Genomic DNA, 18,397 nt, shown 5'->3' with positions numbered 1-18,397 from the left:
TCTAGACAATGCTAGCTAATCTATAGTGACAGAAAGAAGAGCAATGCTTGACCCAGGGCTCGAGCAGGAAAGCTCTTTGAGGGGTGACATAAATGTTCTGTGTCTTGGGGCAATGTTTTCACAGGTGTATTCCTATATCACAGCTGCTAAAATATACACTTTAAATGGAGGGAGCTAATTGCTCAAAAATACATAAATAAATTCAATTTTTTAAAAATCTGTGTTAGCTTTACCCCAGACCTTGTTGCTCTGGAAAAGCCTTATCTTCTCTTTTTCCAAACCTCTAAGTTCAGTGCCTCACAGCCAACTGAGAGCTACGCTCAGAGCTGAGCCCAGCATCTAGCTTAGGAATTTAGCCCACACAGTGCTAAAAGCCCAGGACACTCTCAGTCCCCCGGGTGGCTGGCTGCTCCCTGACATTGAGGTGGGCAGACCATCTGCAAAGTCCTCTAAGGAAGCCTACTGTGCGTATGCCCTGAGCCTCAGCTCTGGCACTCGTTGCATCCAGCCTCTGTTATTTTTTGTTTCATGTATGATGTGCTTTCCTTGACTGTACTGTAAGTTCATTAAGGGCAGAACCTGCCTTCAGTTTTTTCATATGTACTTAAGTGCCTAGCATGGTTTGTGGGATTAGCAAATAACAAATGTATTTGTTTCGATTCTTAAAATAAATGATTCTTTACCTAATTTTGAGAAGGACTTTGTGTGCATAAATGTACTTTCCATCCACCAGAAACTTCAGGTCTGCGGTGTTGGGGTTGTCAAATTCCCTCTTCAGTGACTCAGCCACTGTGAGGTGGTCGTCCGGTTCTGAGAGAGAAACACCAGCGTTTCTAGAGTGAACCACAGACAATGAAAATGCAGGCTACAGTACAGCACTGCCCAACTGACATGGATGAAAACACCAGTTCTCTGAAATAACTGACCAACCGAGTGATGCTTTTTTCCCTACATACAGGTTCACATCTCTGTAATCATTAAGGATCAGAACCTCACATCTACCTGTAAATTTGGCAAAACAAGTAAGAAGTCCAAAACCACCTCACTAAATGCAATTTTTGATTATTCGAGTACATATACTAGCTAAAAGAAGATATAGTTTCCCAGTCAAGTTAAAAAGCAGTCAAAAAATTTAATTCAGCATGTAGTGTTTTTGTATGATACTTTCAAGAAAAATGAATCAATCACATTAGTTCCTTTTCACAGGAACCCTAGAGGTAAATAAATTACATGATACTGCAATTAACAAAGTCATGTCAAAATAAAAGCAAAGAGTTCTTGTCCTAGTTTTTAAGCCATCATCCAAATGGACAGTGATCAGCTCACCCACAGAGAGGAGGCGCCACGAGACGGCGGGCGTGGCAAAGCAGGCGAACACGTCATCGGTGCAGGAGAAGTGGGTGAGGTGAGGCAGGATCACCGACTGGCCCCGGCACTGGCCCCACATGTACACGTGCCCGCCCTGGGTCTTGGCGGCAGATGTGTGGGCAGAGTGGCAGGCTGCGATCTCTATAATTCTAAATTCACAAACACCAAGTAAACAGTAAACAGGAGAAGAAATGAGTCTATCCCTCCTTCCCTTAGGTTTAAGTGACTTAAAAAACAAAACAAGACTTAACACACCTAATCTAAATTTTCAGGCAATATACAGGTATTTACATTGAAGCTATACTTCGACACACATAACTCATGAAGATCTTATTACCACTTCTCAACAGTAGCCCTATGAAAATATGTACCATCCCATTTTGAAACTCAAGTACAATTCAAGAGAGTAAAGACCAAAAGAGAAAAAAGGGATATAATTTTTTTCCTTAAAATATCTCTGACTAAAGTAGATAATTAAGACTGGCTATCTTGACCCAGCGTCAATAAATATTTTCATCAAAACTTCACCAATTTTAAGGTTAAATGGAGCATGCTACAAGTCACCTTACCTCACACTGAAAACATAAATCCAGTAGTTCTAAGTCACTGGATTGTGTCATCTGAAGCCCAGCAGTACAGTTTTTTAGAGTCAACACATGTTAGGCCCTAGTGGAGTAAGTGCATGATTGCCAAGGAGATAATTCTCAAAACACTTCCGAATAGAAAACACAGTTGTGTTGATTTGGAAATGATGACTTTGCTCTAAGAATAAGCTACCACACAGAGTCAAAGAAGGCAGTACCCTACTTTACCCCACGTGAAATTGCCGTCTTGACCTTGTCACAGCAGGCAATGGTGCCAGCATCCCTGGAGACTGAGGCTCAGAACTTCAGAATCATCTTTGACTTCTCCCTCCTCACTTACCACTTTCTTCAGATTACCCAGTTGACAAATAACAGATTCTTTGTAAATTCTCCCATCAGCCACCACGCTAGGTCAGATACACCCACCACGTGTGAACCAATGTAACAGCCTCCCAGGTCTCTCTTAGATCTCTCTCCTCTGACCCAAGCTGCACAATGCTGACAGATTAATAATCGTCTTGAAACACCATTCTTATTAGTACTTCCCACGAGATAAATTCCAAATATGTGACATTACGGCCTTCCATAATTTGGCTTCCACACATGCCCACCCTCCTTTCAAATCACTTTTGCCCCCCCTCCCTAAGGTGCAACAAACAGACGTACTCACTCACTGCCCCACAATGCCTTTATTCAAAAACTCTTTATTCAGGAATGTTTTTTCCTTTCTCCCTGTCTTAGAAATGCTACCCATCTTTTAAGACCCAGTTCAAACAGCCCCAAGGTAAGAGGTCTCTTGCTCACCTAAGCTCTTGCAGGACCTTCTTGTCCGTGCCACTCCAGCCTAACCCTGTTATCTTTTCAGGTGTAGATGTCCTCTTACCTCTTTGCTTAGATTACCAGTTCCAGGCAGGCTGAAGAACTGCATTCTTTCTTTCTCCCTAAGCAGCCAGTATAGTGTCTTACTAAATACAATTTGTAGATCATTTCATTAACTAATTGGTAAAGACTCAACAAAACGGCAACTGAGGGCAGGGTAGGACACCACTGACCAAGGCTAGCAGCTGAAGGGTGGAGAGAGTCCTCCACTGCGTCCTTAACTATGTTTCCCAATCAAGGAGGGAGGATGGTCACCGTACAACCTGGAGCCTGCTGTGGCGGCTTGCCTCAGAAACCTGAGACACACCGCTTTCACATGCAGCCCAAGCAATTACACTGATTTATTACAGGACAGCTCTCGGCTCTTGAAAACAACCCAAGAGTACTGGAGGAAGAGGCTATGATGTTCCAGTGTGAATCCCAGCTCCACCATAAGCCTGTGTGACTGCGGGAATGTCCCTGAGCCTCTAGGCATCTCAGTTCATCACACTGTAAGGCCAGTATGTGAGAAATAAATGAAAAAATGTGAAGCACCGAGCACAATATCTGGTGTATAAATGATAGCCTAACAGTAGAGGTTTCTTAATATTATTACTTCTACTCAACATTTAAGTGCCAAAGCCTCCCTTATGTAGAGGCTGTATATTTCAAACGACCAATTCAGATTAGTAAGACCTTTCCTGTTTGCATGGTTAAGTCAGTCAAATTGGCTCAAATCTCTAATACAGAGCTTTACAAAAGAACCTTTCCCCCCTTGGGGAAAATGGTAAATACTATTTGGCTTCTCAATAAGCATAGCCTTTGCAACAAATAAAGAAAAGGGGAGCAAGAAATAGAACACATACATTTATTCAAAGAAAAGTGCATCTACTGTTATCATCTACCCTCATGTGCTACACCCGCATGTGAGGTTAGCAACACAATTCATTTTAGATGGCTTGGTGTAGTAGGCAGGACATGAGCTGGGAGTTAGACAGTAGCCTGTAGACACCAAGTTACTTCAACTCTTATAATCCATTTCATCATCTTAAAAAAGTGGAGGAAGTGGTGCAAGATAGCAATCATCTCACAGGTCTGTGATAATGTTCAGTAAAATAAGCACAGTGAACATTCAAAACCAGTTTCTTCCCATGACTGAAAGCGTTTAGCAGCTGCTGCAGGAACTATGGGGCCTGGCTGGAGCTGCTCATGATTCAGCTGAAGGAAGAAGTGGCATATCCGTGAGACTGCAAACAATTCCCTGATAACACCACAGTGTAGCACCAACTACAAGTGCCGTAGTAAGGGAAAACACCTGGGCCTCTTCAGGGAGTATTTAAGTAAAAGGGAATTCAGCTGGGTCACATGCGCTTTGGATCAGTAAGAGCACACGAGGCAGAGAGAGAGACATGCACAAATGTGCAGGGCGAGAAGACTGATGAAGGCGCCATGTTAAGAGGACCTACCGGAACAGACGGGCAGCATTGGGAGCAAGGAGCAGACGGCTTTGCTAGGAACAGTGCTGTCAGTCTTAAATCCAAGGCTGAAGGGCTTAGATTTGACCCGATGTGATAGACAAATGGGAAACAGCTTCATACACAGGGCCAAAGATGTGATGAAAATTGCGTCCTTAGATTGCTCTAGCAACACTGTGCAAGGTTGACTGAAAGGGAGAGAAAGAATAGCCCAGAAGGTGAGCTGGGGAAGGATGATGGGTGCGCAGATGTCAAGCCCAAGCCATGGTGCCAAGGAAGCAAAGGGGTGAGAATGAGAAGAAGAATTGTCAAAGATGGCCCCAGACTATGAGCCTAAGAAAATGACAAACTGGCAAAGTGGAGGGAGCGGGGGCAGTGCCAGTCTGACAGCGGGTCGGGGGCTCAACCTACAGATATCTATACAGTTAACAAAAGAAAAAGGCCTTCTACATTTTAACACTTTAGTTATAAAGCAATATACTATTATCTGAGAGGAGGAAAGGTTAGAATAGCCCAACACTGTTTAGATAAACAATAATTAACTGCCTGTTCTCAACATATTTAATGACTTCCACAATGACTTACTAGGCGAAGACTTTCAGATTTTTTGAATAACTCGTGTGTATTGTGGAAAACCACTTAAAATGCCAGATGGCCTTCCTCTCCCCTGATAATGTTCAGTGAAAAATGTTAACCGATTGGAACGCAACAGTGTCCATCTATGCTAAACTACCCACTATCTGAAAATCAAAATAATTCAATTCCTACATTGACTTATGAAATATTTATTATTAGCCTCCATGAAAGGGAAGACGCCTTTGCCATTAGAGGAGGCAGGGACATTGCTTCCCAGAGAATGGCTGGTCCAGACACAGCTGAGAGATTAAGATGCAGAAGGCTGTGGACCTGGCTTTTGCTAAGTATGACCTCGTGACATTCACCTGGAACGCCTAGCACCACATGTGAAGTCTGGGGTTGGGTACAGGCTTGACTGACCATAGCACCTGCTACAGGAACAAGAGTGGAGGAAGTTTAGAGGGAACCTTCAGGTCTAGGCTTGGGACCAAAGCCATAGCCAAGCCACACTGCCTTTGCCTAAGGTCATGTGTTCTTATATCTGGTTCATACCAACACACAAATTTTGAAGGTCAGTTTTGCCAGCCTTATATGCAACAGGCTATGACAATAATCTGGCCTAACTTTTACTGTCAGGATGTCTGGCATATTTCACATTTTATTTTGTATCCATTCTTAATGAAAATAATCCCTACATTTTTATAATAAATAGGTTTTGTGTAACCTCAACAAAATGATCTACAATAACTGCATAGCTTATTGGCTGTGAAGCAGTAGAAATTAAAAAGCAGAATGAGAAAATATATAAAACAGAAAACAAAGAGGGAAAAAAAAGGTAATTTGTGAAGGAAAAGAATATGGAAGAATAAATAGTGATAATAAAAAGATTCAGAGCAGCGATTCCCAGTCCTGGTTTTGTAAGAGGCCAACATATTACCAGTTACCTCCAGAAGACACAAAATTATAGAAATGCAAGGCAAAGTTAGTGATAAAACAATTTAACTTCAAATATGCTTTTATGAAACTTTAAGAACAAAGACACATATGCTGGTGAACCAAACTATTGAAACTTCAAAAAGTTTGGGAATGATGGGGCTAGAGGGAAGAGAATCATTTTAATTATTAAAATTACTTTGATGTGAACATAAATTGCTGGTACATGTTAACATTCTTCATCATAAGTATACCTCTGTGGGAAAACTTTTAAAGGTTTTCCTTGGTTTGTTGTTTAGCAAAGAATCCAATTAGACAAATTTTTACTTTCCACTTCTGTGAACAGGTAACTAAGGCCTGCCAACCCACCCCACCCCAAATTTAATCCTGTTGTTTCTAACCAGTCAAGCTTTCCTGTAATGGGCCCTAAAAGAGTTAGAAGTAAGTTCCTGAGAGATAAGTCATAACATAGTTGCAAATTTCCAGTCATTGAAAAGGGTGGGTGGGTACAGAACAAGTCCCAGCAGACTTTATTAATTCCTCCCTTTCAATATTCCTGTGATCAGGATCCTGCAAGCTCAGATATTACCACATGAAATTCAAGCATGGAAAACTGAGAAAAGCAGGAATATCTCATTCAAAACATTCATCCACAATATTTATAGCCCAAATAATGTTTATATGGACAACAGAGATTGCATGTGTGTGTTTCATGGTTGTAATTCAAAAATTGAAAAAAGTAAGAAGTTTTTTAAAACTTTTAAAGTTTTTTTTAAAAGATGGAAAAGCAATAGATAACTCTAAAGTTCCAGGTAAGGAACCTGGCACTCACATAACTTCCATGCCCCGCCTCTCTCTTTCTCCCACCAAGCTGTCCTACAATTCATCTGTCCCTGCACGCCTGTCACCTGTCAGAAGACCAGGGCTGCTTATTCTGGAACTATCAGGGACCAGCAGTGCGATGTAGGGCAAGCTGCTGGTGCCAGATGGTAGCAGATTCTGTGAATCCAAGGACAGATGAGATAAAGTTTAAGTAAGAGTAGCAACACAATAAAATGGTAAGGTACCACACGAATAAATGTTTTTATTTCCATGTTACTTTGGTTTGATCTTTTAACATTTTGTTGCTTTGTCTAAATACTAAATGTCCCTACCCCTGGATTTGCTAGCCTGAGGCATTTTTCAGATTATTCCAAGCCTCAAGACTGTCCCTTCTCTTTTTACTGAGTGGTTCTGAACTATCTTTAAAAAGAAATGCAAATGATGTGGCTGCAGGTACTTAGTGCAAGTCCGCTAGTTCGAGACCTCCTTTATGTTTCCTCCTCAGTTCTTAAGGAGTCCTGGTCTTATTCTAAGATTTGGGGTAGAGGGAAGTAAAAACAGTTTTTTAAAACCTATTTAACATAGGTTTAATAAAATTAGCTAGGTTTACAACACTCAAATGAAAATCAAGGGGATTGAAAAATGACAATTTGGTTCTTTTTTTCACTATTAAATATTACGACAGAAAAATACAAAAGATTTTCATACAAATGCAAGCTATTTTATCCATATATTTATTTTTAAATCAGATATAACAAAAAATAATAGGTAAAATAAAAATGAAAATAGCAGTATGAATTTCTACAAAGATTATAATCCTGAATGAAATGTCTTGTTCCATACTACTGTCTCAGAAATGAAGAGTGAAAAGGCAGTTGATAATGCCACGTTTCAGAAATTCAAAAAGTCTTCAAAAACAGTAGGATAAATTGGAAAAATTTTGGATATGCTAATTACTTAACACAACTTTACAAACAACAGCACAAAACTAAGTCAATTTTCTAACCATTTTATTCTTCCTCATAATGACAGCTTGGTTGTTGAGGTCATGAAACAGCTCTATCCTTTACAACTGGCATATTTTATAAGTAGCCAAGTGAACGGCTTTGTACTACATCTTAGGTACTTTCATTTTCCCAAACCACAGAAGACAAAACCTAAAATGTTATTAACTTCCTCTTCAGAATGTAAAACAGAACGATGAGGATGGGATGGGAAGGTAATTTGTGAGGGAGAAGAATAATATAAAATAGCTGTTGGAGGTTTAGTCATTGTTTATACAGAGCAGCTATTGGAGGTATAGACGAAATACGACTAAGGGAAACTAGAATATTTAACATACAGTCAAAGTCTCCAATAATTCAAAAACCAATTTAAAAAAGAAATGAATTCTCTCATTAAAGAATATTCTAGTACTAGCAGTAAATTCCCCACAATTCTATACTATGTCTACGTTTTGTTTAATCACTAAAGAACATCGAAGTTATTTTGAAGATGCACGTATTACCTTTCTTTTTCCACAGTGACAGGAGTAGGATAGGTCTGGTTACTTTTATTGCCAGTGCCCAACTGGCCATAAGAATTCGCACCCCAAACATACACTTGGCCTTCATCTGTTAATACTAATGTGTGTGCATAGCCACAGGCAACCTGAAAGAGAAAAACCAAATCCATTCAGGCCTGCAACCAGAAGGAAACATGCTTTCACAGGATAGGTTAAGAATCAAAAATGAAAAAAGGGAAGAGGCAGCCTGCCCAGAGGGGCAAGCATTAAGCAGGGTAACCAATAACCCTCCAGAGCCTTAAGAGTAAGATGGGCAGGAGTGCTTTAGTGACTTAAATCCTGTGTTCAGCTTCACCATGGCATTCATTAGGCTCACAGAGCACAAGTGGTGTGAAGTAAATAAGAAACAGACAGGGTTTTTTTTTAAGAATTATTTTCTTTTTAAATTATAATAGTAAAACACGTTCAGTGTGAAAAAAATAAAGTATACATACAAAATTAACCTCAAGATCAAGATATTTTTCTATTTATACATATAGAAATATACACCGATAGGTTTTTTTTAAGTGATCATATTATATAAGCAGTTAAGTGTCTTACTTAACATTACCTATAGTATTATGCCCATATCATTAAAAATCCTTTGTAAACATCATGTCCATTCACATAGATTTAGTGTAATTTATTTACCAATTAACTTTTTGTTTACTTAAATTATGATACATCTATTATTTACTAAAGTTACCATTTCTTTCTCTCTCTCTTTCCCTCTCTCTCTCCTATATCTTTTCCTATATCTTCTCCACTAATTCTGTGATTTTCTCTTTGGTTCATTAGAATGGAGTAGAATTACAGACCAAAGGGAATAAATATTCTTAAGGCTCTTGATACCTACTGCTAAAGTTTCCTTGAAAAACCTTGTAACAATTTATATTCCAGTTACTGTGTATGAGAGTGTCCTAGAAATATAAATTTTCTGATGAACATCTATAGCTTAATTCAGGGGAAAAGAGCTTAAACCTTTACTGCAATAAAGACATCCAAGCAGCTAAACTTTTCATCCTGCTAAGAAAACTCTTTTTAGTACTGTTTTATTTCCTAGTGAAGACTTAAAAATAGGCACACGCAAACCAACAGCGAACGTACCCGCTGGACACGAATGCCTTGCAAAGCTGCGATTCTGCAGGGGGTTGACTGGTTGCCATTGCTGCCGATTCCGAGCTGCCCGTTTCCATTGTAGCCCCAGACGTAGACCTGAGAGAAAAGGTGACACACAATGCCCCCAAATTCGAAAAGCAGTCGAGTTCTCTTGTGAGAAACATGTCATGTTGGCAAGACACTGATTGATAGGGCAAACAAGTTTTTATAAACGACACATGAAATAACCTTCTTACCTCCCCATTGTCTACCACTGCCACTGAGCACATTTGCCCACAAGCTATGTTCACAACTACTTTATTCTGTAAGCAGGCAGTGACTCTTCGAGGGATCGGCTGATTAGCTGTGGATCCAGATCCTATCTGCCCGGAGTTATTATAACCCCAGGCAAATACCTATTTGAAAGAAGAGATCAATTAACGAAACACACTAATTTATAAAGTGTCTCAATTGGACACTAACGTGTACTTATGGCATCTCATTTTTGCTCTCAAAGTGATTGATACCCATAAACTGTCACAACACAGGCAGAGAAGTAAAATTCATTCTTACAAAATGCATTAACTTATAAAATTAGGTTATTGGTGTTATCTACACAAAAAGCAATAATTATTACCAAATATCATTTAATACTTATAAGAATATCTACTTCGCCTTAGCCATATTTTCCAGCATGTAGGGATTTTTCTTTCTGCAAATAACCTCTTTGAGTATAGCAATATAGAGGGAACAATACATCCTTTTAAATTTAACAGTACTAGAAATCTTTACTTCATAAAGGCACACTTCATAATATAAACACCATGACTATGAACTGCTAACAATAAGACTGACTATATGAAAGCAGCAGTTATCTTAATCGAATGATCATATTTCTAGGTCTGCTATAGGAATCTATATAATCTTACTGAAAAATAACCGATTAGATTTATGCTGACTATTCTCACCTCTCCATCAGATGTTAGCACCAAAGAATGGTAAGACCCACAGGCAACTTCAATCACTTGTTTGTTTGACAAATTAGTAGAGATATGACAGGGCACTAAACCGTGATTAGTTGTCCCATTGCCCAGCTGGCTATAAGCATTATGACCCCAGGTAAAGACTTCTCCTTCTAAAAATAAAAAGAAACATAACCAGCTTTCAAAATATCTACTTCATTATATGAAAATATATATTGCACACTTCTACGAATGAAAACTAAAAATTAAGGTGCAAAAGCTAATTAACCTCCCTATTCCATCAAACTGGTTCTGTAAAAAAAATACACATGAAAAGTATAAACTTCATTCTACCTCAAAGCAACAAGATGAAATTTAAATAAATGCAATCATAATAGCTAGAAGATAGGTTTTTAATAAACAGCAGAAAAAAGGCTGCTAAGAGTAACAGAAAACACATCAGATTAAAAGTCAAAAGACCATAAGATGATTAAACTTCTCCAGGTCTTATTTTCCTTATCTATAAAATGATCACCAAGTTATTTTCTTAAATCTCTGTCATTATATCACTTATTGTGCAGTGTAATACACATTCATAAAAGTTCATAAAATATATATGTAGTTTTATAAACAGTTATAAAGCATACACACCCATGTGCTACAACTCAGGTCAAGAAATATAACCTTTGAACACCTCCAAAGCTCCCACATATAAATCCTGAATAACAGAATTTAGTTTGTTCTGTTTTTGAACTTGAAAACAATGGAATAATAAGGTATATACTCATTTCATCTGTATTTTCTACCATATTATCTCTTTGTGCTACATTCCAGATAATTTCTTCTATCTTCCAGTTTATTTTCTCTTTTGCTGCGTCCAAACTACTGTAAAACTTGTCCAAAGTTTTTCATTTTAACAATTACATTGTATATTTGGGTTTTTTCCAAATCTTCTGTGATCTCTGAAGGTATCTCCAAGCTCATTTTTTACTTCCTCGAACATGATAAATATAGCCATCTTATAATTCTGCCCACAGATAATTCTAATATCTTATATTTAATGGTCAGTTTTTGCTATTTTGTTTTTTGCTAGTTTCAATCTTGGTGCCTGTTTCCTTATGAACCTGGTTGTCTTTGACTATGTGCTTCTAATCACCATTGGATAATTATTTTTCAATGGCATTGTACTCCCTCAGACCTATGATAAAGGTGCCTTCCTAAAGGAAGTATTTGCACTAACTTCTATTGAAGAGCTACCTCTTGAATAAATTCAAGGCTTGAGATTTCTTAGACCACCCAGTCTGATGTGAATTGGAATATAAATCCATGGTTACAATCTCTCGAGGAGAGGTTCTCTTTTTTTTCTTCCCGATTTGTTCAGAGACAAGAAAATCTTCAGTTCAGTCCCATAGAGAGGGAAGAACTGACCCATTCTTGCCTTGAGAATGTAGCCCTTTGTGGTTCCAGCCAAACGTGTGAGGTCTTTGACTTATGACCCCTTCACCTCATGAGGACATCAGACCACTGCTCCATTTAAGTGGACAGGAAGATAGATGTCTCTAAGGCAAAATTAGCCTCAAGTTCTCCTCTAACTTCTTAATTCACTGTCTCCCAAACCTGATCTGGTAATTCCTTTCTGCCTTGTCAGTGCTTTGATGCCTTGATTAAAAAAAAAAAAAAAATTTTTTTAATATTTTTTTCTAGAATTTTTAGTTGCTTTCAGTGAAGAAGTGGCCTAAATAATCTAGCCCACTATAACTGGCAACCAAAATCCCTAAAACTTATTTTTTAAATGTGAAATTAATATACAAAAGACTATAAAAGTTATTTTCAAAGAATACTAATAAAATAAACTCTAAAGTATGTCTTAATTATAATGTCTTATTCTGAATTCATGAGCCATGAGAATATTTAATTCCTTGTATTACTAATACCAACCATATCCATCGGTCAGTGTTTAATGTAAGAATCACAGAATACTAAGTTAGAGGGGAACTTGGAATCTGGCTTTCAGTTCACAGATCAGGAATCTCAAATTCAGAAAGTCCAGCTTGAATTCAGTGTTCTAATACAAAATAATTAACTCATAGAGTAAAAACAAAAGGGGTTTACTGGATTTAAAGCATTGTCATTCTTACCTCTAAAGTGCCAATAATTGCTAGATTCCATTGGCTAGATTCCATCTGCTACATTTTCTGACTCTGACATTCAGATATGTTCGCATTTTATGTTGTCTAAAGCATAGTCAAGGGTAGAGCCCAAAACTCTTGCCCAATCAAAAAGTATGTTCTCAACTTAAGGGGTAGTCCTAGTTTTGTTTCTCAACACATAAAACAATGACTAAAATTCGACACTGTGTTTCTAGGTTACCTGTTGTTGCAAGGACAACATGTGGACCACTCCCATAGCTGAGGCAGGCTATTTTTTTGCCACTCAAAGATTCCAGTCTCCGAGGTTCAATAGTGCTCTGGATGTCACCTAATCCCAAACAACCACAGCAGTTTGTGCCGAGCACAAAAATCTGTGGGAAAAACCACTGTTAGTTCAAACAGTTCTATTTCTGACATCATAACTTTCAAACAAAACTGCTTCATTACATAATAAAAAAAAAGAATCTTCTCTCTCTTTTTTTTTTTACCTTAATTCCTTAGTTCCCCCCACTTCCCCCCTCCCTCCCGGGGTCTTCAGTTTAGCAAATCCATTACTAAAAATAGGAGTGGCTGAATTTTTTTTTTTCAAAATTACCTCATCATTCACTGTAGAGTATAAAACTTCATTGCCAGCACTGCCAAAAACACAAGCCTGACGAATTAACTGCAGTTCTTCCTCAGAACAAAGGGAGAAAATTGGCCACTTTCCCACATCTAACATCTTCAAAGACGACACAGTAGCCTGTACTGGCTGAAAAGGAAAAAATACATATTGAGACAATAAATTGAAAGATTAAATTTTCTTTGCCCCTTTCACTTCTGTAGAACTAGCACTGATTTTATGAGAAACAAGTTCATTCTACTTTTGAAAGGCCTCTCACAGCTGTGGAAATTGCCTTTACAAGCTCCACTGCTTCAGTACTGCTCTCACTGCAACCATGAGCCAGAGGCCCTGAAAAAATCAGATCTCACCTATCGACATTCCTCAAGGACGCAGGAATCGCCCATAGCTGAGCTTTGGAGAGCTGGATATCCAGCAATCACTTTAAGTGTTGGCTTTGTCTGAAATGTAGCTCTGGAAACTAGGCTGGTGTAGAAGCAGGAAAACATGAGAGACAGGATTGCTTTTTAATCTGCTCAGTTTCAACAAAACAAGTCCTTGGAAAAGAACAATTCTAAAGGTGCCACCAATCCAGAAATTTCAGGTGATGTGTCAGTTCTGACTAATTTTGAACAGTTAGTGGTTTCCCTCATCCTCTACTCCAGTTTGGAGATTGGTAGGAAAAAAACACCTAGAAAGTATGTGTATTAGTTTGCTAGGGCTACTGAAATAAAGTACCACAAACTGAGTGGCTTAAGAGTAGAAATTTGTTTTTTCACAGTTCTAAAAGTCAAAGTATCAGCTAGTTTGGCTCCTTCAGAGGGTTGTGGAGTAAGGTGCTATTTCAGGCCTCTCTCCTTGCCTTTTAGATGACCATCTTCTCCCATTGTCCCATGTCAGCTTCCCCTCTATGTGTATCTGTTTCTGTGTCCAAATTTCCTTTTTTGTAAGGACACCAGTCATACTAGATTAGGGCCCATCTTAACTAATTATGTGTGCAGTCACCTCATTTCCAAATAAGGCGACCTTCCGAAGTAGTGGGGCACCTCATCTGTTCAGGCTGTAACAAAATACCACAGACTGGGTGGCTTATAAACAAATTTATTTCTCACAGTTCTGGAAGCTGAGAAGTCCAAGATCAAGACACAGTACAGTCACGTTCCTAGCCCATTGCTCGCACCTTCTACCTGTGTCCTCCCATGGTGGAAGGGACAAGGGGGGCTCTCTGGTGCCCTTTTACAAAGACATTAATCCCATTCATGAGGGTTCACCCTCATGACTTAAGCACCTCCCACTTCTTAATCCATCACCTTTGGAGGGGTAGGATTTCAACATATGAATTGGGGGAAGGGGACACAATTACAGTTGTGCTGCTCAATGACAGGGATACAGTCTGAGAAATGGGCAATTCTGTCACCATGCAAACATCGTAGAGTGCACATACACAAAGCTAGGTGGTACAACCTACAACACCCCTAAGATATACAGTACCACCTATTGTTTCTAGGCTAAAAAAAAGCCTGCACAGCATGTTATGTACTGAATACTGTAGGCAACTGTAAAGTGTTGCACTACATTATAGTGTCACTAGGTAATAGGAATGTTTAAGCTCCAATATAATCTTACGGGATCACCATCACATATGTGGGCTATCATGGACCGAGACGTTATACAGTGCCTGACTGTAAATTCATAACAGCACACATTTAGATCATGAGCATCTGCACTCCCATAAGAGCATTCAATGTGGACATTGTAAAGCTATTTTAAAGAGAGCTTTTATTGATTTGCTATACTGGAAATATTTTTACTTACGTACTCTTCAACTTTCAATAATTTTGAAGATTACAATAAGACATATAAACAGCCAATATGCCTATCAGATGGCACGTTTGGCAGTTACCCTCAATAATCACCATACTCTTGTACTCTTGCTGGATTTAAAGGAGCAAGGGATTTTCTAAAGCTTGTCTTTCCCAAAAGCTATTAAGTCAGCCTTCCCAAGAATGAGTTCTGGTAGAGAGCTGATCGTATTAGCTACTTATTTTCTACAGAAGGTAGAAAATAAGTCCCTTCCGCCTTGGGAGCCAGGTGAAGACATATGTGTTTATTGTGAGAAACTGGCTTATGTGACTATGGAGCCTGGGAAGTCCCATGATCTTACAGATCCAATCTGGAGACTGGGGAGAGCTGGTGGTGTAATTCGGAGGCCGAAGGCCTGAGACCCAGGGGAGCGATGATGTCTCAGAACAATCAATGAAGCAGGAAAAAAGGGATGAATTTCTCTTTCTTCCAGCTTTTTTTCTACTCAGGCCCTCAATGGATTGGACCATGACCACCCAGATTTGGGAGGGCAAACCATTTTCTATTTCCATCAATTCAAATGCATTTCTCAACTGAAGACACCTTCACAGACAGAAACAATGTTCAGTCCGGGCACCAGTGGCCTACTCAAGTTGACAAAATTAACTATCGCACCATGTGAAGACACACAGTGAAAAAGGCCGTGTATTGATGGAGGCAGATAGTGGAGTGATGCAGTAGCTACAAGTCCAGGAACACCAAGGATTGCCAGAGCTACCAGAAGCTGGGAGGAAGCAAGAAAGGATTCTTCCCTAGAGCCTTCAGAGAGTGTGGCCCTGTTGACACCTTGGTTTCAGACTTTTATCCTCTGATAGAATTAACTAACAGGTAGAGAATTAATTTCTGTTACTTTAAGCCCCCCAGTATGTGGTACTTCATTAGGGCAGCCCTAGGAAACTAATATAGAGGTAAAGCAGCTTGTCACTGCTAACAGCATCGCACCAAGTTACCGGCAGAGCCAGAACCAGGGTGAGCTCCTCTGATGCCAAATCCAGCCACTGTCCCAAGAATGTCTTTATTACATTTTGGGCAGCACCCAACGCACTTAGAGCTAAGGAAAGAATCTTATTATGTTAATCTAAGCTCCTACTTTACCTACCTCCTTATATTATCAAGGGGCCTTATTTTCTATAAGGTCTTCATTTTAATTTTTTCCTATTCAAAAAGAACAATGTTTGGGATGTGGCTCAAATATTTAATGTAGATGTGCTAATGTGCTAGTTAAAAGAGTTCTTATATATTATTTCTAATCTCAACTGTAGAACACAGATGTAGCTATCTTCATTTTATATATTAGAAAATGAGGCACAGAGAGACTAAGTTATCCTCCAAGATAGCTTCTAAGTGGGTAAGCCCAATTTTTTTTCCATACATCATCTGTTGTTGAGTAAAAAGTTCACAGAAAAAGTCACACTGCTAATAGACCTAGTGTTTGCTTGTATTTGAGGGACTTAGCAGCAGTTTGCCTAGACTCATTGATGAACAGGGCAGTACTGTCTACTGTGGGTTGTCTTGCATAAATACAGCAGACGGTGATACACAATGAGAAAATAAGCAGCAATACAATCATTGATTGCTATCTCACTTTTTCCTTTCAAGCAGACTTTTAGATTTCAACCTGCCCTGCTACAAAATCAAGTGGTTTCTTAGATGCTTAGAATCAGGTTGTGAATTCAACTAGCTCCTCAACACCTATCTACAAATCACTAGTTCTGAACTTTCTTCCCAGCCTACCTGTACAAAACCTGTAGTAGTACCCAGCTTGTAACTCCGCTGACCACTAGGATTCCAGTGTGTGTGTTTGTAATGTCACCCGCAACCACACATTTGTTAAAGGATGCTACTGGCTAAGAGAACATTGGGTCTGACAATATAATTGAACATTTATTGAGTGTCAGATTATTAAAGATATAAAAATGGGATATAATTGCTCCCTTCAAGAAGCTCACAATTTAATAGAAAATCATCACAATAAAACCTAAGCACAACAAAGGTGTGAATATATGGCTTTTTAAATCTGTCAGAAGGCTGGTTGCTAAAGGTTAGTCATCAAAAATTCATTTTTCTAAATTTATGGGGAATTATTTCATAGGGAACTGATGACGTACTTTATGAAATATATATGCTTATACTTTTTGAAGTAAATACTTAAGTATCAAGGAATCAAAGCATCTTTATTCACAGAAGAAAAATACATTCTTCTGTCCAATATAATCACATGTATCTAGATATATATATAGTATATATTGAATATATATGTATTTATACCTTGTATATATATTGTACATATAATAAAGTATATACAGCATAGGATTCACACACAGCATCCTGTAGGAGCCTCAATCACACCTCAGCCACCCTGCATAACTGCAGCCATTTCTGGGCCCAACTGTTAAGTAAGGGACTGGCTGAATAAGAGTCAAGAGTAGGCAAGAAAAAAATCTGTATCAGGAGAAAAAAGACACCATTAGGGAGTAAGAGTCTGGCAATATACGCCATCAGTATCGTGTCCCTAGAATTCACAGTCCTGGTTTGGCCCAGGCAACCCTCCTTCCTGCACACACGCTACCATAGGTGAGAATTAATCCCCAGCCAGCTCGCCTTCACTACTTGCTCACATCCAGTTCACCTTCCTCATCTTTCACTGGCATCTGTTTGGGAAATGCAAAGTAGTGAAATTTTAATATTAGCTCAAGGAAAACCTAATTAAGGAAATATACCTCGATAAAGTTAGAGATCAAAACATATTTTATTATTCCTTTGAGTGTGTGCTACCTGTATAACTCTGGTTCTCCATCAATATGAGAATCAAGTGGCTTATGATACTTCATTTAACTATAGACAATTAGTAAGTTCATAGAAGAAGTCACACACTGTATTTTAACTGCAGGTTAAAATACAGCATATGTAAATAGAATTAAAATTACGTGTTGGGCATGTCTCGCAAAAAAAAAAAAAAATTATTTAAGAAAGCCAGCCAACACCCTGCCCTTTGAGTATTTCCTGGCAGTATAATACTTTGTATGCAGTAATTTCATTGTTAATTCCATGAGTCCATTCTTTTATTTTACAAAACCCATCCCCCCCCAAAAAAAATTATAAATTCTTCTATTAACATTTTCTAAGACTCTCGAGTTCTATATATTACTTTTGTAAGCTATTTTTGGACTTTCCTACAAGGGCTTCAAGTCAGCACATGGTAACACTATGGTTCGGTTTCAGAAGCTTCTGAAGCTATGCTGGCTTTGAATGATTATTTACATTGTTCACTGTATTTTGATAATATTTTATTTGAAAAGAGTAGAAAACAGAAAAATTAAATAGTGGCAATTCACATTAAGCTGTTAATAGCAAAGAGCAGATATTTTCTAAATTTAAAAAAATTAACACAAGATGGAAACCAATGTGCATGCTGAAAGATATGACACTTTTAGCATCAATTGGACACTGAATGGACTTAAGCAGATTGATTGTAATGTTCAAATGCAATGGAAAAAATAAAGAATATCTATGAATTAAGAACATGTCATCTAAGATTAGGTATTTCGTAATTATTTTAAATCC

At 38.5% G+C, this 18,397-nt stretch overlaps 1 protein-coding gene across 9 annotated transcripts in view; it reads right to left on the bottom strand.

Moving 5' to 3' along the window:
* Positions 1–18,397, bottom strand: part of RCBTB2 (RCC1 and BTB domain containing protein 2) — a 42,838-nt gene that overhangs the window by 13,967 nt on the left and 10,474 nt on the right. For 7 of the 9 annotated variants that reach the window (XM_016165189.2, XM_016165192.2, XM_016165187.2 and 4 more), the window contains 8 exons: positions 12,965–13,120; positions 12,590–12,740; positions 10,226–10,392; positions 9,515–9,673; positions 9,267–9,374; positions 8,124–8,266; positions 1,327–1,517; positions 684–810 (listed from right to left, as the gene is read on the bottom strand). In XM_016165189.2, the coding sequence (XP_016020675.1) occupies positions 684–810; positions 1,327–1,517; positions 8,124–8,266; positions 9,267–9,374; positions 9,515–9,673; positions 10,226–10,392; positions 12,590–12,740; positions 12,965–13,120 (1,202 nt within the window). Of the gene's footprint in view, positions 1–683; positions 834–1,326; positions 1,518–8,123; positions 8,267–9,266; positions 9,375–9,514; positions 9,674–10,225; positions 10,393–12,589; positions 12,741–12,964; positions 13,121–18,397 lie in introns of those variants that run through there. The other 2 variants (XR_004953328.1, XM_036228592.1) reach the window with 2 other exon arrangements.

This window comes from Rousettus aegyptiacus, unplaced genomic scaffold (assembly GCF_014176215.1).
Source record: "Rousettus aegyptiacus isolate mRouAeg1 unplaced genomic scaffold, mRouAeg1.p scaffold_m13_p_11, whole genome shotgun sequence".
NCBI classification, from domain to species: domain Eukaryota; kingdom Metazoa; phylum Chordata; class Mammalia; order Chiroptera; family Pteropodidae; genus Rousettus; species Rousettus aegyptiacus.
Note: the sequence above shows the minus strand (reverse complement) of the source record. Positions and strands in the feature narration are given on the sequence as shown.